The sequence below is a fragment of the Nicotiana tabacum genome, chromosome 23 (genome assembly GCF_000715075.1).
Source record: "Nicotiana tabacum cultivar K326 chromosome 23, ASM71507v2, whole genome shotgun sequence".
Classification (NCBI taxonomy): domain Eukaryota; kingdom Viridiplantae; phylum Streptophyta; class Magnoliopsida; order Solanales; family Solanaceae; genus Nicotiana; species Nicotiana tabacum.
Window position 1 is genome coordinate 49,205,603 of NC_134102.1, and position 26,693 is coordinate 49,232,295.

The 26,693-nt window shown below is 42.7% G+C and overlaps 1 protein-coding gene across 1 annotated transcript; it reads left to right on the forward strand.

Annotated features, from left to right (window-relative positions):
* Positions 1-3,114: 3,114 nt before the first annotated feature.
* LOC142177154 (uncharacterized) lies at positions 3,115-3,651 on the forward strand. The gene has a single exon (XM_075245621.1). It carries the CDS (start codon positions 3,115-3,117, stop codon positions 3,649-3,651), a length of 537 nt encoding a protein of 178 aa, XP_075101722.1.
* The last annotated feature ends 23,042 nt before the right edge of the window (positions 3,652-26,693 follow it).

Here is a 26,693-nt window from a genome sequence, read left to right on the forward strand (position 1 = left end):
AATCAAGGCCGGTCCGAGATCGGTATCAACCATACAGTGCAGATCGAAGGGGAAACGGGTCCGAGCATAACTCTATAAGAAACGAAAAGAGAGGCAATCGAGGGCCCAATAATTGAGGTCTGATGAGCAAAAGTGGTTTCGACAGGCCGCTCGGGGAGGGGGGGAGAAGCTCCAAGATTATTAGAGTATAATTTCAACCTTGATGCAACAAGCATCGTATCGGCCATTGGATGCATCAAGGAGACCAAGTGGCCTCGACCATTGCAATTTGACCCTACCTAGAGAGACCCTAACTTGATGTCTAAGTATCATGGCACTCTTGGCCACATGACCGAGGACTACCGAGAACTATGGGAAGAAGTTGCACGGTTGTTTAATAACAGGCATCTCTGGGAATTCCTGAGTGATCGAGCCAAAAACCACTTCAGGAATAGGGACTCCAGCAAATAGGCCGACCAAGAAGAACCTCAACACGTCATCAACATGATCATTGGAGGTGTCGATGCTCCTCAAGGGCCCGTGATAAAGCACACAAATGTGTCCATCACGAGAGAGAAGCGCACCCGAGATTATATACCAGAGGGAGTCATTTCGTTCAGCAACGAGAATGCCGAGGGCATCGTGCAACCTCATAATGATGCACTGGTAATATTCGTACTTATAAAAAAATTTTGAGTCAAGCGTGTGTTGATTGATCCGGGCAGCTCGGTCAACATCATCAGATCGAGGGTCGTAGAAGAGTTAGGGCTACAATATAAAATAGTGCTGGTAGTCCGGGTGTTGAACGGATTTAACATGGCATGCGAATCTATCAAAAGAGAAATAACTTTGCCAGTAAATACAGCCAAAATTATTTAGAATACCAAATTCTATGTGATCGAAGGGTACATGAGGTACAATGCCTTATTCGGAAGGCCTTGGCTTCACAACACAAGGGTAGTACCCTCGACATTACACCATGCACTGAAGTTCCCCACACCGGGAGGAATCAATACGGTTCATGGAGTGCAGCCGGCCGCAAAAGAAATGTTCATAGTCAATGAGGTGATTCTGGTACCCATACTCTCGACATCAAAGAACACGGAGCTAATTAGGAAGGAAGAAACTAAATAGCAATCACCGATACCGGCCCTGACCAAATCGGAGGAGCAGGGAGCAAGCGAGGATGATGATTACAAGTCCCTAGGTCATTCATCTCCCCTGATGATTCTAATGCCACCAAGTCAACAGTCGAGGAGCTGAAGCAAGTTATATTGATCGAACACTTGCCTGATCGGAAGGTATACCTGGGCACGGGGTTAACTCTCGAGCTCAGGAAAAAACTCATTGAATTCCTTATAGCTAACATAGATTGTTTCGCTTGGTCCCATCTTGATATGACAGGGATCTCGCCGGAGATAACCACTCATAAGTTGAGTTTGGATCTGAAGTTCTACCCAGTTAAACAGAAGAGGAGGCCTCAATCCGAAGTCAAACATGCATTCATCAAAGACTAGGTATCTAAACTCCTTAAAATAGGTTCCAGTAGGGAAGTTAAATACCTGGATTATTAGCTAACGTAATGGTAGTGCCTAAAAAGGAAATAAATTAAGAATGTGCATAGATTACAAAGGCTTGAACAAGGCATGCTCTAAGGACTCTTTTCCTTTGCCTAACATCGATCTCATGATTGATGCGACGACCAGGCACGAGATGCTCAGCTTTCTCGATGCCTATTCCGGGTACAACCAAATCCAAATGGACCCGGGCGATCAAGTAAAGACTTCTTTTATCACTAAATTCGGCACCTATTATTATAACGCAATGTCGTTCGAGTTAATAAATGCCGGAGCCACTTATCAACGGCTAGTAAACCGGATGTTCGAAGAACAAATAGGAAAATCAATGGAGGTTTATATCGACGACATGTTAGTCAAGTGCTTGCGAGCAAAGGTATATTTGAAACATATGCATGAATCCTTTGACATATTGAGAAGATACAATATGAAGCTAAACCTGAAAAAATGCGCATTCGGTGTCGGATCCAAAAAATTCTTCGGGTTCATGGTGTCCAACCGGTGGATCGAGATCAATCCCGATAAAATCAAAGCTATAGAAGACATCACCATGGTGGACAATGTCAAGGCCATTCAGAGGCTAACCGTGCGTATAGCCGCCCTGCGCCGATTCATATCGAGGTCCTCAGACAAAAGCCATCTGTTCTTCTCACTATTAAAGAAGAAGAATAACTTTTCTTGGACCCCGGAATGCCAACAAGCTTTGGAAGAAATCAAATGGTACCTTTCGAGTCCACCCCTGCTCCATACTCCAAAGGCGGATGAGCAATTGTACCATTACTTGGCCATATCCCAGGTGGCGGTAAGTGGAGTCTTTGTCCGGGAAGAGGAAGGTACGCAATTTCCTGTTTACTATGTTAGTAGAACTCTAGGTGAGGCCGAAACAAGGTATCCTCACCTGGAAAAGTTGGCGCTCGCTTTGCTAAGCACCTCGGAAAGTTAAAACCATACTTTCAATGCCACCCCATATGTTTGGTAGTCTCTTACCCACTAAGGAACATCATGCACAAACCCGAGCTCTCGAGCTGGTTGGCCAAATGGGCAGTCGAAATTAGCGGGTACAATATCGAGTATCAGCCCCGAACAGCCATCAAATCAAAAATATTTGGCAGACTTCGTAGCCGAATTTATGCCGGCCTTAATACCCAAAGTCGGAAGGGAACTATTGTTATCCTCGGGGATTACCTTAGGAGTTTGGACCCTCATTACGATGGTGCTTCATACGAAAAAGGGGCCCGGGCTCGGCAACTAGTTGAAACCACCCACGGGTAACATAGTTAGGCAGTCTATCAGAACTGTGAAATTGACTAACAACGAGGCCGAGTATGAGGCTAGGATTGCAGGTCTCGAATTGGCTAAAAGCCTTGGGGACGAGGTGATCGAAGCTAAGTGTGATTACCTCCTTATGGTAAATCAAGTCAATGGGACATTCGGAGTAAAAAAGGAACGAATAGAAAGGTATTTATACAAGTTGCAGGTAATGCTGCATCAATTCAAGGAATGGACCCTGCAACATGTGCCCCAACATCAAAATAGTGAGGCTGATTCCCTGGCTAACATGGGATCATCGGTTGATGATGATGAATTTAGTTCGGGAATAGTTATACATCTCATGAAGTCGGTGGTGAAAGAAAGCCATGCCGAATTAAATTCAACAAGTTTAACTTGGGATTGGAGGAACAAGTACATAGATTATTTGAACACTGGGAAGTTGCCCTCGGATAGTAAAGAATGGACAGCTATGCACACGAATGTGGCCAAGTTTAGCTTGTCCGAAGGGACTCTGTTCAGAAGAACATTCGACGGCCCATTCGCCATATGCTTGGGGATGGGAGATACCGAATATGTCTTGAGAGAAGTTCACGAAGGCACTTGCGGAAATAATTCAGGGGTGGAATCTTTGGTTCAGAAACTAATCATAGCCGGCTACTACTGGATCGACATGGAGGAAGATGTGAAGGATTTTGTACGAAGACGCAACGGCTATCAGAGACACGCACCGATCATCCATCAACTAGGAGAGTTGCTACATTCGGTTTTGTCGTCATGGCCGTTCATGAAGTGGGGAATGGACATTGTCGGTCCCCTGCCATAGGCACCTGATAAGGCTCAATTCATATTATTTATGAATGTTTATTTTTCTAAATGGGTCGAAGCTCAAGCGTTCGAGAAATTCCGGGAAAAAGAAGTCATTGACTTCATTTGGGACCACATAATATGCCGATTCGGGATACCGGCCTAAATCATGTGTGATAATGGGAAGCAATTCATCAGCAGCAAGGTAAACAAGTTTTTCGAAGATCACAAGATTAAAAAGATACTATCAACACCCTATCACCCTAGTGGGAATGGGCAAGCAAAATCTACAAACTAGAACATACTCCAAAACCTAAAAAAAAGGTTGACCGTACAACTTTGAAGTCTAGTAGGAGCAGGAGAACCGAGCATCAGGTTCCAATATGCGACTTAAGAGTGGAAGGTGGCCATTAACACGAGCCTGGAAATATTTGATGAAAGGCATGAGGCCGCCCTGGTCCGGTTGGCCGCCCAGAAACAACGGATAGAAAGATATTATAACCGAAGAGCCAACCTCCAACACTTCAATATCGGGGACTTCGTGTTAAGAAAAGTAACACTGCACACCTGAAACCTGGAACAAGGGGATGCTGAGACCAAATTGGGAAGGACCATATCGAGTCAATGGAATTACATCTACCAAACAACTGGAATGTTACGCACTTAAAGCGGTACTACTGCTAAGGTACTATGTTATTTACATTTTTATAATATTATGAATCGGAATAACACTTGCAGGCAATGGCCAAGGGAGAATATGACTATTAGGTCTGAAAGCACGCTTTGCACTCTTTTTTCCTTCAACCGGTTTTGTCCCAAAATGGGACTATCGAGCCCAAGGGCTACCCCTACTCGGGGACTGTCAAGCCCAAGAGCTAAACCTATTAGGCAATGCCTAAGCACAAAAGGCTACAACAACCCTGAAAAATGGCTCGGAGACGTCCAAAGCTCGTAATCACAACATAAGGCCTTTATAAAATTTGAAACCTGCTAAAAGGTTACCCTCGGGAAAAGCATCGTCTAAAAACACTTAATCATATCGAAAAAACTTCCCGTTATACTAAGTTTTCGAAACTCGAGCAAACAAAGTTGTATCGAAGTTAGGTTATGTTCGAACTTATGAAAATCGAACGCCGTCTAATTACGTTTGATTCTATGCTAAGGCATCAGAAACTTTGCAAGAATAAAAATTATGAAGATATGCTGAAAAAGTAAAGACTCGAAATTGCCAGAAAGGGAAAATCTTATATATATATTCCAGATTATACTTACAATGGCGCAATAAAAATGGTCCAGAATTAAAAAAAATATTTACATAAGTTAAAAAACTAAAAAAGCACTAAGGAATCTACGCCTAATCTTCATTGAGGCCCGACTCATTTCCAGAGCCCCCCGAGCCCTCCGAGCCCTCGGAACTCTCTGAGCCTTCAACACCCTCAGGATCAGACAACATCTTTTTCTCGAACTCAGATTTTTTGGCTTCCTCGATCTTAGCCAATAGGTTGAAACCTCGGGCGTCGATCTCTTCGAGGGTCTTCCCTCGAGGGTTTTGTCACAAAATAGGTTTTTTACTAAGGTTTTTAACGAGGAAACAGTAAAACGTGTTAACTTAGATTCGAAGGCCGGTCTCAAATCGGAGTCAATGGGCGTTCATTTCGCATCAACAGTATCCGAGCCCTCTAAAGATAGAACTCGAATACTGGGGGCCATTACCCTCGGTTAAAGTTCTTAGCAAGGAAAGAAGGAAACTTTGTACTTGAATAGCTAAGGCTCGGTGGTTAGGATTTATTATAAGGGCCAAACGGTCAAATGAACTGTGCCCACATAATCCACTTTAGCCATGATACAAGCTTTTACACGCTTTTGATCATGTACTTTACATACATGAATGAAAGAAAGTTTCCACTTTGCTATTACATATTTCTTCCTCTTAAGTTATGGATCTGAACATCCCACGGGCTATCACTATTCGCGGACTATCGAGCCCAAGGGCTACCCCTATTAAGGGACTATCGAGCCCAAGGGCTACCCTTATTCGGGGACTATCGAGCCCAAGGGCTACCCCTACTCGGGGACTGTCGAGCAACACGAGCTATCGAGGTCCTGGAGGCACAAAACCTATTAGGCAATGCCTAAGCACAAAAGGCTACGACAACCCTGAAAAATGGCGCGGAGACGTCCGAAGCTCGTAATCACAACATAAGGCCTTTATAAAATTTGAAACCTGCTAAAAGGTTACCCTCGGGAAAAGCATTGTCTAAAAACACTTAATCATCTCGAAAAAACTTTCGGTTATACCGAGTTTTCAAAACTTCGAGCAAACAAAGTTGTATCGAAGTAAGGTTATGATAGAACTTCTGAAAATCGAACACCGTCTAACTACATTTGATTCTACGCTAAGGCATCAGAAACTTTGCAAGAATAAAAATTATGAAGATATGCTTAAAAAGTAAAGACTCGAAATTTCCAGAAAGGGAAAATCTTATATATATTCTAGATTATACTTTCAATGGCGCAATAAAAACGGCCCAGAATAAAAAAAATATTTACATAAGTCAAAAACTAAAAAATTACTTAGGAATCTATGCCTAATCTTCACTGGGGCCCGACTCATCACCAGAGCCCCCGGAGCCCTCCGAGCCCTCGGAACTCTCTGAGCCTTCAACACCCTCAGGATTAGAAAACATCTTCTTCTCGGCCTCGGATTTTTTGGCTTCCTCGATCTTAGCCAATAGGTCAAAACCTTGGGCGTCGATCTATTCGAGGGTCTCCCCTCGAGGGTTTTGTCCCAAAATGGGTTTTTCAGCAAGGTTTTTAACATGGCAACAGTAAAACGTGTTAACTTAGATTCGAAGGCCGGTCTCAAACCGGAGTCAATGGGCGTTCATTTCGCATCAACAATATCCAAGCCCTCTCAAGATCGACCTCGAATACTGCGGGCCATTACGCTCGGGTTGAAGTTCATAGAAAGGAAAGAAGGAACCTTTGTACGTGAATAGCTAAGGCTCGATGGTTAGGATTTATTGTAAGGGACAAACGGTCGAATGAGCTGTGCCCACATAATCCACATTTGCCATGGTACAAGATTTTACCCGCTTTTGATCATGTACTTCAAAATACATGAATGAAAGAAAGTTTCCACTTTGCTATTACACATTTCTGCCTCTTAAGTTATGGATCCTGAGATCCCACAGGCTATCCCTATTCGCGGACTATCGAGCCCAAGGGCTACCCCTATTAAGGGACTATCGAGCCCAAGGGCTACCCTTATTCGGGGACTATCGAGCCCAAGGGCTACCCCTACTCGGGGACTGTCGAGCAACACGGGCTATCGAGGTCCTGGAGGCACAAAACCTATTAGGCAATGCCTAAGCACAAAAGGCTATGACAACCCTGAAAAATGGCTCAGAGACGTCCGAAGCTCGTAATCACAACATAAGGCCTTTATAAAATTTGAAACCTGCTAAAAGGTTACCCTCGGGAAAAGCATCATCTATAAACACTTAAGTATCTCGAAAAAACTTCCGGTTATACCGAGTTTTCAAAACTCCGAGCAAACAAAGTTCTATCGAAGTTAGGTTATGTTCGAACTTCTAAAAATCGAACTCTATCTAACTACGTTTGATTCTATGCTAAGGCATCAGAAACTTTGCAAGAATAAAAATTATGACGATATGCTTAAAAAGTAAAGACTCGAAATTACCAGAAAGGGAAAATCTTATATATATTCTAGATTATACTTACAATGGCGCAATAAAAACGCCCCAGAATAAAAAAAATATTTACATAAGTCAAAAAACTAAAAATGCACTAAGGAATCTACCCCTAATCTTTACTGGGGCCCCACTCATCGCCAGAGCCCCCGGAGCCCTTCGAGCCCTCGAAACTCTCTGAGCCTTCAACACCCTCAAGATCAGACAACATCATCTTCTCGGCCTCAAATTTTTTGGCTTCCTCGATCTTAGCCAATAGGTCGAAACCTCGGGCGTTGATCTCTTCGAGGGTCTCCCCTCGAGGGTTTTATCCCAAAATGGGTTTTTCGGCAAGGTTTTTAACGAGGCAACAGTAAACGTGCTAACTTAGATTCGAAGGTCGGTCTCAAACTGGAGTCAATGGGCGTTCATTTCGCATCAACAGTATCCGAGCCCTCTTAAGATCGACCTCAAATACAGGGGGCCATTACCCTCGGGTTAAAGTTCTTATCAAGGAAAGAGGGAAACTTTGTACTTGAATAGCTAAGGCTCGATGGTTAGGATTTATTGTAAGGGCCAAACGGTCGAATGAACTGTGCCCACATAATCCACCTTAGCCATGATACAAGCTTTTACACGCTTTTGATCATGTACTTTACATACATGAATGAAAGAAAGTTTCCACTTTGCTATTACACATTTCTGCCTCTTAAATTATGGATCCTAAGAGCCCACGGACTATCCGTATTCGCAGACTATCGAGCCCAAGGGCTACCCCTATTAAGGGACAATCGAGCCCAAGGGCAACCCTTATTCGGGGACTATCGAGCCCAAGGGCTACCCCTATTAGGGGACTATCGAGAAACACGGGCAATCGAGGTCCTGGAGGCACAAAACCTATTAGGCAACGCCTAAGAACAAAAGGCTACGACAACCCTGAAAAATGGCTCGAAGACGTCCGAAGCTCGTAATCACAACATAAGGCCTTTATTAAATTTGAAACCTGCTAAAAGGTTACCCTCGGGAAAACTAACGTCTAAAAACACATAATCATCTCGAAAAAACTTTCGGTTATACCGAATTTTCAAAACTCCGAGCAAACAAAGTTGTATCGAAGTTAGGTTATGTTCGAACTTCTGAAAATCGAACGCCGTCTAACTACATTTGATTCTATACTAAGGCATCAGAAACTTTGGAAGAATAAAAATTATGAAGATATGCTTAAAACGTAAAGACTCGAAATTTCCAGAAAGGGAAAATCTTATATATATTCTAGATTATACTTACAATGGCGCAATAAAAATGGTCCAGAATAAAAAAAAATATTTTCATAAGTTAAAAAACTAAAAAAGCACTAAGGAATCTATGCCTAATCTTCATTGGGGCCCGACTCATCGCCAGAGCCCCCCGAGCCCTCCGAGCCCTCGGAACTCTCTGAGCCTTCAACACCCTAAGGATCAGACAATATCTTTTTCTCGAACTTGGATTTTTTGGCTTCCTCGATCTTAGCCAATAGGTCGAAACCTCGGGCGTTGATCTCTTTGAGGGTCTCCCCTCGAGAATTTTGTCCTAAAATAGGTTTTTTAGCAAGGTTTTTAACGAGGAAACAGTAAAACGAGTTAACTTAGATTCGAAGGCCTGTCTCAAACAGGAGTCAATGGGCGTTCATTTCGCATCAACAGTATTCGAGACCTCTCAAGATCGACCTCGAATACTGGGGGCCATTACGCTCGGGTTGAAGTTCTTAGCAAGGAAATAAGGAACCTTTGTACTTGAATAGCTAAGGCTCGATGGTTAGGATTTATTGTAAGGGCCAAACGATCGAATGAAATGTGCCCACATAATCCACCTTTGCCATGATACAAGCTTTTACACGCTTTTGATCATGTACTTTACATACATGAATGAAAGAAACTTTCCACTTTGCTATTCCACATTTCTGCCTCTTAAGTTTTGGATCCGAAGATCCCACGGGCTATCCCTATTCGCGGACTATCGAGCCCAAGGGCTACCCCATTTAAGGGACTATCGAGCCCAAGGGCTACCCTTATTCGGGGACTATCGAGCCCAAGGGCTACTCCTACTCGGGTACTGTCGAGCAACACGGGCTATCGAGGTCCTGGAGGCACAAAACCTATTAGGCAATGCCTAAGCACAAAAGGCTATGACAACCCTGAAAAATGGCTCGGAGACGTCCGAAGCTAAGCTCGTTATCACAACATAAGGCCTTTATAAAATTTGAAACCTGCTAAAAGGTTACCCTCGGGAATAGCATCATCTAAAAACACTATAGTATCTCGAAAAAACTTCCAGTTATACCGAGTTTTCAAAACTCCGAGCAAACAAAGTTGTATCGAAGTTAGGTTATGTTCAAACTTCTAAAAATCGAACGCTATCTAACTACATTTGATTCTATGCTAAGACATCAGAAACTTTGCAAGAATAAAAATTATGAAGATATGCTTAAAAAGTAAAGACTCGAAATTGCCAGAAAGGGAAAATCTTATATATATATTCTAGATTATACTTACAATGGCGCAATAAAAACGCCCCAGAATAAAAAAAATATTTACATAAGTCAAAAAACTAAAAATGCACTAAGGAATCTACCCCTAATCTTTACTGGGGCCCCACTCATCGCCAAAGCCCCCGGAGCCCTTCGAGCCCTCGAAACTCTCTGAGCCTTCAACTCCCTCAAGATCAGACAACATCTTCTTCTCGGCCTCGAATTTTTTGGCTTCCTCGATCTTAGCCAATAGGTCAAAACCTCGGGCGTCGATCTCTTCGAGGGTCTCCTCTCGAGGGTTTTGTCCCAAAATGGGTTTTTCGGCAAAGTTTTTAACGAGGCAACAGTAAACGTGTTAACTTAGATTCGAAGGCCGGTCTCAAACCAGAGTCAATGGGCGTTCATTTCGCATCAACAGTATCCGAGCCCTCTTAAGATCGACCTCAAATATAGGGGGCCATTACCCTCGGGTTAAAGTTCTTAGCAAGGAAAGAGGGAAACTTTGTACTTGAATAGCTAAGGCTCGATGGTTAGGATTCATTGTAAGGGCTAAACGGTCGAATGAACTGTGCCCACATAATCCACCTTAGCCATAATACAAGCTTTTACACGCTTTTGATCATGTACTTTACATACATGAATGAAAGAAAGTTTCCACTTTGCTATTACACATTTCTGCCTCTTAAATTATGGATCCTAAGAGCCCACGGACTATCCCTATTCGCGGACTATCGAGCCCAAGGGCTACCCCTATTAAGGGACAATCGAGCCCAAGGGCAACCCTTATTCAGGGACTATCGAACCCAAGGGCTACCCCTACTCGGGGACTGTCGAGCAACACGGGCTATCGAGGTCCTGGAGGCACAAAACCTATTAGGCAATGCCTAAGCACAAAAGGCTACGACAACCCTGAAAAATGGCTCGGAGACGTCCGAAGCTCGTAATCACAACATAAGGCCTTTATTAAATTTGAAACCGGCTAAAAGGTTACCCTCGGGAAAAGTAACGTCTAAAAACACATAATCATCTCGAAAAAACTTTCGGTTATACCGAATTTTGAAAACTCCTAGCAAACAAAGTTGTATCGAAGTTAGGTTATGTTCGAACTTCTGAAAATCGAACGCCGTCTAACTACATTTGATTCTATACTAAGGCATCAGAAACTTTGGAAGAATAAAAATTATGAAGATATGCTTAAAACGTAAGGACTCGAAATTGCCAGGAAGGGAAAATCTTATATATATTCTAGATTATACTTACAATGGCGCAATAAAAATGGCCCAGAATAATAAAATATTTACATAAGTCAAAAAACTAAAAAAGCACTTAGGAATCTACGCCTAATCTTCATTGGGGCCCGACTCATCGCCAGAGCCCCCGGAGCCCTCCGAGCCCTCGGAACTCTCTGAGCCTTCAACACCCTCAAGATCAGACAACATCTTCTTCTCGACCTCGAAATTTTTGGCTTCCTCGATCTTAGCCAATAGGTGGAAACCTCGGGTGTCGATATCTTCGAGGGTCTCCCCTCGAGTGTTTTTATCCCAAAATGGGTTTTTCGGCATAACGAGGGAACGGTAAACGTGTTAACTTAGATTCGAAGGCCAGTCTCAAACCGGAGTCAATGGGCGTTCATTTTGCATCAACAGTATCCGAGCCCTCTTAAGATCGACCTCAAATACAGGGGGCCATTACCCTCGGGTTAAAGTTCTTAGCAAGGAAAAAGGGAAACTTTGTACTTGAATAGCTAAGGCTCGATGGTTAGGATTCATTATAAGGGCCAAACGGTCGAATGAACTATGCCCACATAATCCACCTTAGCCATGATACAAGCTTTTACACGCTTTTGATCATGTACTTTACATACATGAATGAAAGAAAGTTTCCACTTTGCTATTACACATTTCTGCCTCTTAAATTATGGATCCTAAGAGCCCACGGACTATCCCTATTCGCGGACTATCGAGCCCAAGGGCTACCCCTATTAAGGGACAATCGAGCCCAAGGGCAACCCTTATTCAGGGACTATCGAACCCAAGGGCTACCCCTACTCGGGGACTGTCGAGCAACACGGGCTATCGAGGTCCTGGAGGCACAAAACCTATTAGGCAATGCCTAAGCACAAAAGGCTACGACAACCCTGAAAAATGGCTCGGAGACGTCCGAAGCTCGTAATCACAACATAAGGCCTTTATTAAATTTGAAACCGGCTAAAAGGTTACCCTCGGGAAAAGTAACATCTAAAAACACATAATCATCTCGAAAAAACTTTCGGTTATACCGAATTTTGAAAACTCCGAGCAAACAAAGTTGTATCGAAGTTAGGTTATGTTCGAACTTCTGAAAATCGAACGCCGTCTAACTACATTTGATTCTATACTAAGGCATCAGAAACTTTGGAAGAATAAAAATTATGAAGATATGCTTAAAACGTAAGGACTCGAAATTGCCAGGAAGGAAAAATCTTATATATATTCTAGATTATACTTACAATGGCGCAAGAAAAATGGCCCAGAATAATAAAATATTTACATAAGTCAAAAAACTAAAAAAGCACTTAGGAATCTACGCCTAATCTTCATTGGGGCCCGACTCATCGCCAGAGCCCCCGGAGCCCTCCGAGCCCTCGGAACTCTCTGAGCCTTCAACACCCTCAGGATCAGACAACATCTTCTTCTCGGCCTCGAAATTTTTGGCTTCCTCGATCTTAGCCAATAGGTGGAAACCTCGGGTGTCGATCTCTTCGAGGATCTCCCCTCGAGTGTTTTATCCCAAAATGGGTTTTTCGGCATAACGAGGGAACAGTAAACGTGTTAACTTAGATTCGAAGGCCAGTCTCAAACCGGAGTCAATGGGCGTTCATTTTGCATCAACAGTATCCGAGCCCTCTTAAGATCGACCTCAAATACAGGGGGCCATTACCCTCGGGTTAAAGTTCTTAGCAAGGAAAGAGGGAAACTTTGTACTTGAATAGCTAAGGCTCGATGGTTAGGATTTATTGTAAGGGCCAAACGGTCGAATGAACTGTGCCCACATAATCCACCTTAGCCACGATACAAGATTTTAAATGCTTTTGATTCATGTACTTTATATACATGAATGAAAGAAAGTTTCCACTTTGCTATTACCCATTTCTGCCTCTTAAGTTATGGATCCTAAGATCCCACGGGCTATCCCTATTCGCGAACTATCGAGCCTAAGGGCTACCCCTATTAAGGGACTATCGAGCCCAAAGGCTACCCTTACTCGGGGACTATTGAGCCCAAGGGCTACCCCTACCCGGGGACTGTCGAGCAACATGGGCCATCGAGGTCCTGGAGGCACAAAACATATTAGGCAATGCCTAAGCACAAAAGGCTAGGACAACCCTGAAAAATAGCTCAGAGACGTCCGAAGCTCGTAATCACAACATAAGACCTTTATAAAATATAAAACCTGCTAAAAGGTTACCCTTGGGAAAAGCATCATATAAAAATACTTAATCATATTGAAAAAACTTCCGGTTATACCGAATTTTCAAAACTCCGAGCAAACAAAGTTGTATCAAAGTTAGGTTATGTTCGAACTTCTTAAAATCGAACGCCGTCTAACTACATTTGATTCTATGCTAAGGCATCAGAAACTTTGCAAGAATAAAAACTATGAAGATATGCTTAAAAAGTAAAAATTCAAAATTGCCAGAAAGAGAAAATCTTATATATATTCTAGATTATACTTACAATGGCACAATAAAAACGGCCCAGAATAATAAAATATTTACATAAGTCAAACAACTAAAATATCAGTTAGGAATCTACGCCTAATCTTCACTGGGGCCCGACTCATCACCAGAGCCCCCGGAGCCCTCCGAGCCCTCGGAACTCTCTGAGCCTTCAACACCCTCCAGATCAGACAACATCTTCTTCTCGACCTCGAATTTTTTGGCTTCCTCGATCATAGCCAATAGGTCGAATCCTCGGGCGTTGATCTTTTCGAGGGTCTCCCCTCGAGGGTTTTGTCCCAAAATGGTTTTGTAGCAAGGTTTTTAACATGGCAACAGTAAAACATGTTAATTTAGATTCGAAGGGCGGTCTCAAACCGGAGTCAATGGGCATTCATTTTGCCTCAATAGTATCCGAGCCCTCTCAAGATTGACCTCGAATACTGGGGGACATTACGCTCGGGTTGAAGTTCTTAGAAAGGAAAGAAGGAATCTTTGTACTTGAATAGCTAAGGCTCGATGGTTAGGATTTATTGTAAGGGCCAAACGGTCGAATGAAATGTGCCCACATAATCCACCTTTGCCATGATACAAGCTTTCACACACTTTTGATCATGTACTTTACATACATGAATGAAAGAAAGTTTCCACTTTGCTATTACACATTTCTGCCTCTTAAGTTATGGATCCTAAGATCCCACGGGCTATCCCTATTCGCGGACTATCAAGCCCAAGGGCTACCCCTATTAAGGGATTATCGAGCCCAAGGGCTACCCTTAATCGGGGACTATTGAGCCCAAGGGCTACCCCTACCCGGGGACTGTCGAGCAACATGGGCCATCGAGGTCCTGGAGGCACAAAACCTATTAGGCAATGCCTAAGCACAAAAGGCTACGACAACCCTGAAAAATGGATCGGAGACGTTCGAAGCTCGTAATCACAACATAAGGCCTTTATAAAATTTGAAACCTGCTAAAAGGTTACCCTCGGGAAACGCATCATCTAAAAACACTAAAGTATCTCCACAAAACTTTTGGTTATACTGAGTTTTCAAAAATCCGAGCAAACAAAGTTGTATCGAAGTTAGGTTATGTTCGAACTTCTAAAAATCGAACGCCGTCTAACTACATTTGATTCTATGCTAAGGCATTAGAAACTTTGCAAGAATAAAAATTATGAAGATATACTTAAAAAGTAAAGACTGGAAATTGCCAGAAAGGGAAAATTTTATATATATTCTAGATTATACTTGCAATGGCGCAAAACAAAATGGCCCAGAATAAAAAAACATATTTACATAAGTCAAAAAACTAAAAATGCACTAAGGAATCTATGCCTAATCTTCACTGGGGCCCCACTCATCGCCAAGGCCCCCGGAGCCCTCCGAGCCCTCGGAACTCTCTGAGCCTTCAACACCCTCAGGATCAGACAACATCTTCTTTTAGGCCTCGGATTTTATGGCTTCCTCGATCTTAGCCAATAGGTCGAAACCTCGGGCGTCGATCTCTTCGAGGGTTTCCCCTCGAGGGTTTTGTCCTAAAATGGGTTTTTCAGCAAGGTTTTTAACGAGGAAACAGTAAAACGTGTTAACTTAGATTCGAAGGCCGGTCTCAAACCGGAGTCAATGGGCGTTCATTTCGCATCAATAGTATTCGAGCCCTCTGAAGATCGACCTCGAATACTGGGGGACATTACGCTCGGGTTGAAGTTCTCAGTAAGGAAAGAAGGAACCTTTATACTTGAATAGCTAAGGCTCGATGGTTAGGATTTATTGTAAGGGCCAAATGGTCGAATAAACTGTGCCCATATAATCCACCTTTACCATGATACACGCTTTTACACGCTTTTGATCATGTACTTTACATAGATGAATGAAAGAAAGTTTGCACTTTGCTATTACACATTTCTTCCTCTTAAGTTATGGATCCTAAGATCCTACGGGCTATCCCTATTCGCGGACTATCGAGCCCAATGGCTACCCTTATTCGGGGACTATCGAGCGCAAGGGCTACCCTTACTCGGAGACTGTCGAGGAACACGGGCTATTGAGGTCTTGGAGGCACAAAACCTATTAGGCAATACCTAAGCGCAAAAGGCTATGACAACCCTAAAAAATGGCTTGGAGACGTCCGAAGCTCGTAATCACAACATAGGGCCATTATAAAATTTGAAACCTGCTAAAAGGTTACCCTCGAAAAAAGCATCGTCTAAAAATACTTAAGCATCTCGAAAAAACTTTCGGTTATACCGAGTTTTCAAAACTCCGAGCAAACAAAGTTGTATCGAAGTTAGGTTATGTTCGTAATTCTAGAAATCGAACGCCGTCTAACTACATTTGATTCTATGCTATGGCATCAGAAACTTTGCAAGATTAAAAACTATGAAGTGATGCTGAAAAAGTAAAGACTCGAAATTGCCAAAAAGGGAAAATCTTATATATATTCTAGATTATACTTACAATGGCGCAATAAAAACGGCCCAGAATAAAAAAAATATTTACATAAGTCAAAAAACTAAAAAAGCATTTAGGAATCTACGCCTAATCTTCATTTGGGCCCGACTCATCACCAGAGCCCCCGGAGCCCTCCGAGCCCTCGGAACTCTTTGAGCCTTCAACACCCTCAGGATCAAACAACATCTTCTTTTCGGCCTCATATTTTTTGGCTTCCTTGATCTAAGCCAATAGGTCGAAACATCGGGTGTCGATCTCTTCAAGGGTCTCCCCTCGAGGTTTTTGTCCCAAAATGGGTTTTTCGGCAACATTTTTAACGAGGCAACAGTAAAATGTGTTGACTTAGATTCGAAGGCCGGTCTCAAACTGGAGTCAATGGGCATTCATTTCGCATCAAGAGTATCCGAGCACTCTCAAGATCGACCTAGAATACTGGGGGCCATTACCCTCGGGTTAAAGTTCTTAGCAAGGAAAGAAGGAAACTTTGTACTTGAATAGCTAAGGCTCGATGGTTAGGATTTATTGTAAGGGCCAAACGGTCGAATGAATTGTGCCCACACAATACACCTTAGCAATGATACAAGCTTTTACACGCTTTTGATCATGTACTTTACATACATGAATGAAAGAAATTTTCCACTTTGCTATTACACATTTCTGCCTCTTAAATTATAGATCCTAAGAGCCCACGGGCTATCCCTATTCGCGGACTATCGAGCCCAAGGGCTACCCCTATTACGGGACTATCTAGCCCAAGGGCTACCCTTATTCGGGGACTATCGAGCCCAAGGGCTACCCCTACTCGGGGACTGTCGATGAACACGGGCTATCGAGATCTTGGAGGCACAAAACCTATTAGGCAATGACTAAGCACAAAAGGCTACGACAACCCTGAAAAATGGCTCGGAGACGTCCGAAGCTCGTAATCACCACATAGGGCCATTATAAAATTTGAAACCTGCTAAAAGGTTTCCGTAGGGAAAAGCATCGACTAAAAACACTTAAGCATCTCGATAAAACTTCTGGTTATGCCGAGTTTTCAAAACTTTGAGCAAACAAAGTTGTATCGAAGTTAGGTTATGTTCGAACTTCTGAAAATCGAACGCCGTCTAACTACATTTGATTCTATGCTAAGGTATCAGAAACTTCACAAGAATAAAAACTATGAAGAGATGCTGAAAAGGTAAAGACTCGAAATTGCCAGAATGGGAAAATCTTATATATATTCTAGATTATACTTACAATGGCGCAATAAAAACAGCCCAGAATAAAAAAATATTTACAAAAGTCAAAAAACTAAAATTGCACTAAGGAATCTACGCCTAATCTTCACTGGGGACCCACTCAACGCCAGAGCCCCCGGAGCCGTCCAAGCCCTCGGAACTCTTTGAGCCTTCAACACCCTCAGGATCAAATAACATCTTCTTTTCGGCCTCATATTTTTTGGCTTCCTTGATCTAAGCCAATAGGTCGAAACATCGGGTGTCGATCTCTTCAAGGGTCTCCCCTCGAGGTTTTTGTCCCAAAATGGGTTTTTCGGCAAGATTTTTAACGAGGCAACAGTAAAATGTGTTAACTTAGATTTGAAGGCCGGTCTCAAACTGGAGTCAATGGGCGTTCATTTCGCATCAACAGTATCCGAGCACTCTCAAGATCGACCTAGAATACTGGGGGCCATTACCCTCGGGTTAAAGTTCTTAGCAAGGAAAGAAGGAAACTTTGTACTTGAATATCTCAGGCTCGATGGTTAGGATTTATTGTAAGGGCCAAACGGTCGAATGAATTGTGCCCACACAATACACCTTAGCCATGATACAAGCTTTTACACGCTTTTGATCATGTACTTTACATACATGAATGAAAGAAATTTTCCACTTTGCTATTACACATTTCTGCCTCTTAAATTATAGATCCTAAGAGCCCACGGGCTATCCCTATTCGTGGACTATCGAGCCCAAGGGCTACCCCTATTACGGGACTATCTAGCCCAAGGGCTACCCTTATTCGGGGACTATCGAGCCCATGGGCTACCCCTACTCGTGGACTGTCGATGAACACGGGCTATCGAGATCTTGGAGGCACAAAACCTATTAGGCAATGCCTAAGCACAAAAGGCTACGACAACCCTAAAAAATGGCTCGGAGACGTCCGAAGCTCGTAATCACCACATAGGGCCATTATAAAATTTGAAACCTGCTAAAAGGTTACCGTCGGGAAAAGCATCGTCTAAAAACACTTAAGCATCTCGATAAAACTTCCGGTTATGCCGAGTTTTCAAAACTTTGAGCAAACAATTTGTATCGAAGTTAGGTTATGTTCGAACTTCTGAAAATCGAACGTCGTCTAACTACATTTGATTCTATGCTAAGGTATCAGAAACTTTACAAGAATAAAAACTATGAAGAGATGCTGAAAAGGTAAAGACTCGAAATTGCCAGAAAGGGAAAATCTTATATATATTCTAGATTATACTTACAATGGCGCAATAAAAACGGCCCAGAATAAAAAAATATTTACAAAAGTCAAAAAACTAAAATTGCACTAAGGAATCTACGCCTAATCTTCACTGGGGATCCACTCAATGCCAAAGCCCCCGGAGCCGTCCAAGCCCTCGAAACTCTCTGAGCCTTCAACACCCTCAGGATCATACAACATCTTCTTCTCGGCCTCAGATTTTTTGGCTTCCTCGATCTTAGCCAATAGGTCAAAATATCGGGTGTCAATCTCTTCGAGGGTCTCCCCTCGAGGGTTTTGTCCCAAACTGGGTTTTCGGCAAGATTTTTAACGAGGCAACAGTAAAATGTGTTAACTTAGATTCGAAGGCCGGTCTCAAACTGGAGTCAATGGGCGTTCATTTTGAATTAACAGTATCCGATCCCTCTCAAGATCAACCTCAAATACTGGGGGCCATTACCCTCGGGTTATAGTTCTTAGCAAGGAAAGAAGGAAACTTTGTACTTGAATAGCTAAGGCTCGATGGTTAGGATTTATTGTAAGGGCCAAACGGTCGAATGAACTGTGCCCACATAATCCACCTTAGCCACGATACAAGATTTTAAATGCTTTTGATCATGTACTTTACATATATGAATGAAAGAAAGTTTCCACTTTGCTATTACACATTTCTGCCTCTTAAATTATAGATCCTAAGAGCCCACGGCTATCCCTATTCGCGGACAATAGAGCCCAAGGGCTACCCCTATTACGGGACTATTTAGCCCAAGGGCTACCCTTATTCGGGAACTATAGAGCCCAAGGGCTACCCCTACTCGGGGACTGTCGATGAACACGGGCTATCGAGATCTTGGAGGCACAAAACCTATTAGGCAATGACTAAGCACAAAAGGCTACGACAACCCTGAAAAATGGCTCGGAGACGTCCGAAGCTCGTAATCACCACATAGGGCCATTATAAAATTTGAAACCTTCTAAAAGGTTTCCGTAGGGAAAAGCATCGTCTAAAAACACTTAAGCATCTCGATAAAACTTCTGGTTATGCCGAGTTTTCAAAACTTTGAGCAAATAAAGTTGTATCGATGATAGGTTATGTTCGAACTTCTGAAAATCGAACGCCGTCTAACTACATTTGATTCTATGCTAAGGTATCAGAAACTTTACAAGAATAAAAACTATGAAGAGATGCTGAAAAGGTAAAGACTCGAAATTGCCAGAATGGGAAATCTTATATATATTCTAGATTATACTTACAATGGCGCAATAAAAGCGGCCCAGAATAAAAAAATATTTACAAAAGTCAAAAAACTAAAATTGCACTAAGGAATCTACGCCTAATCTTCACTGGGGACCCACTCAACGCCAGAGCCCCCAGGGCCGTCCAAGCCCTCGGAACTCTTTGAGCCTTCAACACCCTCAGGATCAAACAACATCTTCTTTTCGGCCTCATATTTTTTGGCTTCCTTGATCTAAGCCAATAGGTCGAAACATCGGGTGTCGATCTCTTCAAGGGTCTCCCCTCGAGGTTTTTGTCCCAAAATGGGTTTTTCGGCAAGATTTTTAACGAGGCAACAGTAAAATGTGTTAACTTAGATTCGAAGGCTGGTCTCAAACTGGAGTCAATGGGCGTTCATTTCGCATCAACAGTATCCGAGCACTCTCAAGATCGACCTAGAATACTGGGGGCCATTACCCTCGGGTTAAAGTTCTTAGCAAGGAAAGAAGGAAACTTTGTACTTGAATAGCTAAGGCTCGATGGTTAGGATTTATTGTAAGGGCCAAACGGTCGAATGAATTGTGCCCACACAATACACCTTAGCCATGATACAAGCTTTTACACGCTTTTGATCATGTACTTTACATACATGAAGGAAAGAAATTTTCCACTTTGCTATTACACATTTCTGCCTCTTAAATTATAGATCCTAAGAGCCCACGGGCTATCCCTATTCGTGGACTATCGAGCCCAAGGGCTACCCCTATTACGGGACTATCTAGCCCAAGGGCTACCCTTATTCGGCGACTATCGAGCCCAAGGGCTACCCCTACTCGGGGACTGTCGATGAACACGGGCTATCAAGATCTTGGAGGCACAAAACCTATTAGGCAATGCCTAAGCACAAAAGGCTACGACAACCCTAAAAAATGGCTCGGAGACGTCCGAAGCTCGTAATCACCACATAGGGCCATTATAAAATTTGAAACCTGCTAAAAGGTTACCCTCGGGAAAAGCATCGTCTGAAAACACTTAAGCATCTCAATAAAACTTCTGGTTATGCCGAGTTTTCAAAACTTCGAGAAAATAAAGTTGTATCGAAGTTAGGTTATGTTCGAACTTCTGAAAATCGAACGCCATCTACCTACATTTGATTCTATGCTAAGGCATCAGAAACTTTACAAGAATAAAAACTATGAAGAGATGCTGAAAAGGTAAAGACTCGAAATTGCCAGAAAGGGAAAATCTTATATATATTCTAGATTATACTTACAATGGCGCAATAAAAACGGCCCAGAATAAAAAAAAAATATTTACAAAAGTCAAAAAACTAAAATTGCACTAAGGAATCTACGCCTAATCTTCACTGGGGACCCACTCAACGCCAAAGCCCCCGGAGCCGTCCAAGCCCTCGAAACTCTCTGAGCCTTCAACACCCTCAGGATCGTACAACATCTTCTTCTCGGCCTCAGATTTTTTGGCTTCCTCGATCTTAGCAAATAGGTCAAAATATTGGGTGTCAATCTCTTCGAGGGTCTCCCCTCGAGGGTTTTGTCCCAAACTGGGTTTTCGGCAAGATTTTTAACGAGGCAACAGTAAAATGTGTTAACTTAGATTTGAAGGCCGGTCTCAAACTGGAGTCAATGGGCGTTCATTTTGCATTAACAGTATCCGAGCCCTCTCAAGATCAACCTCAAATACTGGGGGCCATTACCCTCGGGTTAAAGTTCTTAGCAAGGAAAGAAGGAAACTTTGTACTTGAATAGCTAAGGCTCGATGGTTAGGATTTATTGTAAGGGCCAAACGGTCGAATGAACTGTACCCACATAATCCACCTTAGCCACGGTACAAGCTTTTAAATGCTTTTGATCATGTACTTTACATACATGAATGAAAGAAAGTTTCCACTTTGCTATTACACATTTCTGCCTCTTAAATTATAGATCCTAAGAGCCCACGGCTATCCCTATTCACGGACAATTGAGCCCAAGGGCTACCCCTATTACGGGACTATTTAGCCCAAGGGCAACCCTTATTTGGGAACTATAGAGCCCAAGGGCTACCCCTACTCGGGGACTGTCGATGAACACGGGCTATCGAGATCTTGGAGGCACAAAACCTATTAGGCAATGACTAAGCACAAAAGGCTACGACAACCCTGAAAAATGGCTCGGAGACGTCCGAAGCTCGTAATCACCACATAGGGCCATTATAAAATTTGAAACCTGCTAAAAGGTTTCCATCGGGAAAAGCATCGTCTAAAAACACTTAAGCATCTCGATAAAACTTTCGGTTATGCCGAGTTTTCAAAACATTGAGCAAACAAAGTTGTATCGAAGTTAGGTTATGTTCGAACTTCTTAAAATCGAACGCCGTCTAACTACATTTGATTCTATGCTAAGGTATCAGAAACTTTACAAGAATAAAAACTATGAAGAGATGCTGAAAAGGTAAAGACTCGAAATTGCCAGAATGGGAAAATCTTATATATATATTCTAGATTATACTTACAATGGCGCAATAAAAACGGCCCAGAATAAAAAAATATTTACAAAAGTCAAAAAACTAAAATTGCACTAAGGAATCTACGCCTAATCTTCACTGGGGACCCACTCAACGCCAGAGCCCCCGGAGCCGTCCAAGCCCTCGAAACTCTCTGAGCCTTCAACACCCTCAGGATCGTACAACATCTTCTTCTCGGCCTAGGATTTTTTGGCTTCCTCGATCTTAGCCAATAGGTCAAAATATCGGGTGTCAATCTCTTCGAGGGTCTCCCCTCAAGGGTTTTGTCCCAAACTGGGTTTTCGGCAAGATTTTTAACGAGGCAACAGTAAAATGTGTTAACTTAGATTCGAAGGCCGGTCTCAAACTGGAGTCAATGGGCGTTCATTTTGCATTAACAGTATCCGAGCCCTCTCAAGATCAACCTCAAATACTGGGGGCCATTACCCTCGGGTTAAAGTTCTTAGCAAGGAAAGAAGGAAACTTTGTACTTGAATAGCTAAGTCTCGATGGTTAGGATTTATTGTAAGGGCCAAACGGTCGAATGAATTGTGCCCACACAATACACCTTAGCCATGATACAAGCTTTTACACGCTTTTGATCATGTACTTTACATACATGAATGAAAGAAATTTTCCACTTTGCTATTACACATTTCTGCCTCTTAAATTATAGATCCTAAGAGCCCACGGGCTATCCCTATTCGCGGACTATCGAGCCCAAGGGCTACCCCTATTACGGGACTATCTAGCCCAAGGGCTACCCTTATTCGGGGACTATCGAGCCCATGGGCTACCCCTACTCGTGGACTGTCGATGAACACGGGCTATCGAGATTTTGGAGGCACAAAACCTATTAGGCAATGCCTAAGCACAAAAGGCTACGACAACCCTAAAAAATGGCTCGGAGACGTCCGAAGCTCGTAATCACCACATAGGGCCATTATAAAATTTGAAACCTGCTAAAAGGTTACCGTCGGGAAAAGCATCGTCTAAAAACACTTAAGCATCTCGATAAAACTTCCGGTTATGCCGAGTTTTCAAAACTTTGAGCAAACAATTTGTATCGAAGTTAGGTTATGTTCGAACTTCTGAAAATCGAACGCCGTCTAACTACATTTGATTCTATGCTAAGGTATCAGAAACTTTACAAGAATAAAAACTATGAAGAGATGCTGAAAAGGTAAAGACTCGAAATTGCCAGAAAGGGAAAATCTTATATATATTCTAGATTATACTTACAATGGCGCAATAAAAACGGCCCAGAATAAAAAAATATTTACAAAAGTCAAAAAACTAAAATTGCACTAAGGAATCTACGCCTAATCTTCACTGGGGATCCACTCAATGCCAAAGCCCCCGGAGCCGTCCAAGCCCTCGAAACTCTCTGAGCCTTCAACACCCTCAGGATCATACAACATCTTCTTCTCGGCCTCAGATTTTTTGGCTTCCTCGATCTTAGCCAATAGGTCAAAATATCGGGTGTCAATCTCTTCGAGGGTCTCCCCTCGAGGGTTTTGTCCCAAACTGGGTTTTCGGCAAGATTTTTAACGAGGCAACAGTAAAATGTGTTAACTTAGATTCGAAGGCCGGTCTCAAACTGGAGTCAATGGGCGTTCATTTTGCATTAACAGTATCCGAGCCCTCTCAAGATCAACCTCAAATACTGGGGGCCATTACCCTCGGGTTAAAGTTCTTAGCAAGGAAAGAAGGAAACTTTGTACTTGAATAGCTAAGTCTCGATGGTTAGGATTTATTGTAAGGGCCAAACGGTCGAATGAATTGTGCCCACACAATACACCTTAGCCATGATACAAGCTTTTACATGCTTTTGATCATGTACTTTACATACATGAATGAAAGAAATTTTCCACTTTGCTATTACACATTTCTGCCTCTTAAATTATAGATCCTAAGAGCCCACGGGCTATCCCTATTCGCGGACTATCGAGCCCAAGGGCTACCCCTATTACGGGACTATCTAGCCCAAGGGCTACCCTTATTCGGGGACTATCGAGCCCATGGGCTACCCCTACTCGTGGACTGTCGATGAACACGGGCTATCGAGATTTTGGAGGCACAAAACCTATTAGGCAATGCCTAAGCACAAAAGGCTACGACAACCCTAAAAAATGGCTCGGAGACGTCCGAAGCTCGTAATCACCACATAGGGCCATTATAAAATTTGAAACCTGCTAAAAGGTTACCGTCGGGAAAAGCATCGTCTAAAAACACTTAAGCATCTCGATAAAACTTCCGGTTATGCCGAGTTTTCAAAACTTTGAGCAAACAATTTGTATCGAAGTTAGGTTATGTTCGAACTTCTGAAAATCGAACGCCGTCTAACTACATTTGATTCTATGCTAAGGTATCAGAAACTTTACAAGAATAAAAACTATGAAGAGATGCTGAAAAGGTAAAGACTCGAAATTGCCAGAAAGGGAAAATCTTATATATATTCTAGATTATACTTACAATGGCGCAATAAAAACGGCCCAGAATAAAAAAAATATTTACAAAAGTCAAAAAACTAAAATTGCACTAAGGAATCTACGCCTAATCTTCACTGGGGATCCACTCAATGCCAAAGCCCCCGGAGCCGTCCAAGCCCTCGAAACTCTCTGAGCCTTCAACACCCTCAGGATCATACAACATCTTCTTCTCGGCCTCAGATTTTTTGGCTTCCTCGATCTTAGCCAATAGGTCAAAATATTGGGTGTCAATCTCTTCGAGGGTCTCCCCTCGAGGGTTTTGTCCCAAACTGGGTTTTCGGCAAGATTTTTAACGAGGCAACAGTAAAATGTGTTAACTTAGATTCGAAGGCCGGTCTCAAACTGGAGTCAATGGGCGTTCATTTTGCATTAACAGTATCCGATCCCTCTCAAGATCAACCTCAAATACTGGGGGCCATTACCCTCGAGTTAAAGTTCTTAGCAAGGAAAGAAGGAAACTTTGTACTTGAATAGCTAAGGCTCGATGGTTAGGATTTATTGTAAGGGCCAAACGGTCGAATGAACTGTGCCCACATAATCCACCTTAGCCACGATACAAGATTTTAAATGCTTTTGATCATGTACTTTACATACATGAATGAAAGAAAGTTTCCACTTTTCTATTACACATTTCTGCCTCTTAAATTATAGATCCTAAGAGCCCACGGCTATCCCTATTCGCGGACAATCGAGCCCAAGGGCAACCCTTATTCAGGGACTATCGAACCCAAGGGCTACCCCTACTCGGGGACTGTCGAGCAACACGGGCTATCGAGGTCCTGGAGGCACAAAACCTATTAGGCAATGCCTAAGCACAAAAGGCTACGACAACCCTGAAAAATGGCTCGGAGACGTCCGAAGCTCGTAATCACAACATAAGGCCTTTATTAAATTTGAAACCGGCTAAAAGGTTACCCTCGGGAAAAGTAACATCTAAAAACACATAATCATCTCGAAAAAACTTTCGGTTATACCGAATTTTGAAAACTCCGAGCAAACAAAGTTTTATCGAAGTTAGGTTATGTTCGAACTTCTGAAAATCGAACGCCGTCTAACTACATTTGATTCTATACTAAGGCATCAGAAACTTTGGAAGAATAAAAATTATGAAGATATGCTTAAAACGTAAGGACTCGAAATTGCCAGGAAGGGAAAATCTTATATATATTCTAGAATATACTTACAATGGCGCAAGAAAAATGGCCCAGAATAATAAAATATTTACATAAGTCAAAAAACTAAAAAAGCACTTAGGAATCTACGCCTAATCTTCATTGGGGCCCGACTCATCGCCAGAGCCCCCGGAGCCCTCCGAGCCCTCGGAACTCTCTGAGCCTTCAACACCCTCAGGATCAGACAACATCTTCTTCTCGGCCTCGAAATTTTTGGCTTCCTCGATCTTAGCCAATAGGTGGAAACCTCGGGTGTCGATCTCTTCGAGGATCTCCCCTCGAGTGTTTTATCCCAAAATGGGTTTTTCGGCATAACGAGGGAACAGTAAACGTGTTAACTTAGATTCGAAGGCCAGTCTCAAACCGGAGTCAATGGGCGTTCATTTTGCATCAACAGTATCCGAGCCCTCTTAAGATCGACCTCAAATACAGGGGGCCATTACCCTCGGGTTAAAGTTCTTAGCAAGGAAAGAGGGAAACTTTGTACTTGAATAGCTAAGGCTCGATGGTTAGGATTTATTGTAAGGGCCAAACGGTCGAATGAACTGTGCCCACATAATCCACCTTAGCCACGATACAAGATTTTAAATGCTTTTGATCATGTACTTTACATACATGAATGAAAGAAAGTTTCCACTTTGCTATTACACATTTCTGCCTCTTAAATTATAGATCCTAAGAGCCCACGGCTATCCCTATTCGCGGACAATAGAGCCCAAGGGCTACCCCTATTACGGGACTATTTAGCCCAAGGGCTACCCTTATTCGGGAACTATAGAGCCCAAGGGCTACCCCTACTCGGGGACTGTCGATGAACACGGGCTATCGAGATCTTGGAGGCACAAAACCTATTAGGCAATGACTAAGCACAAAAGGCT

What these genes read in the sequence shown, in the direction of transcription:
- LOC142177154 (XM_075245621.1), top strand. Translation starts at nt 3,115, where the DNA reads ATGGGATCATCGGTTGATGATGATGAATTTAGTTCGGGAATAGTTATA.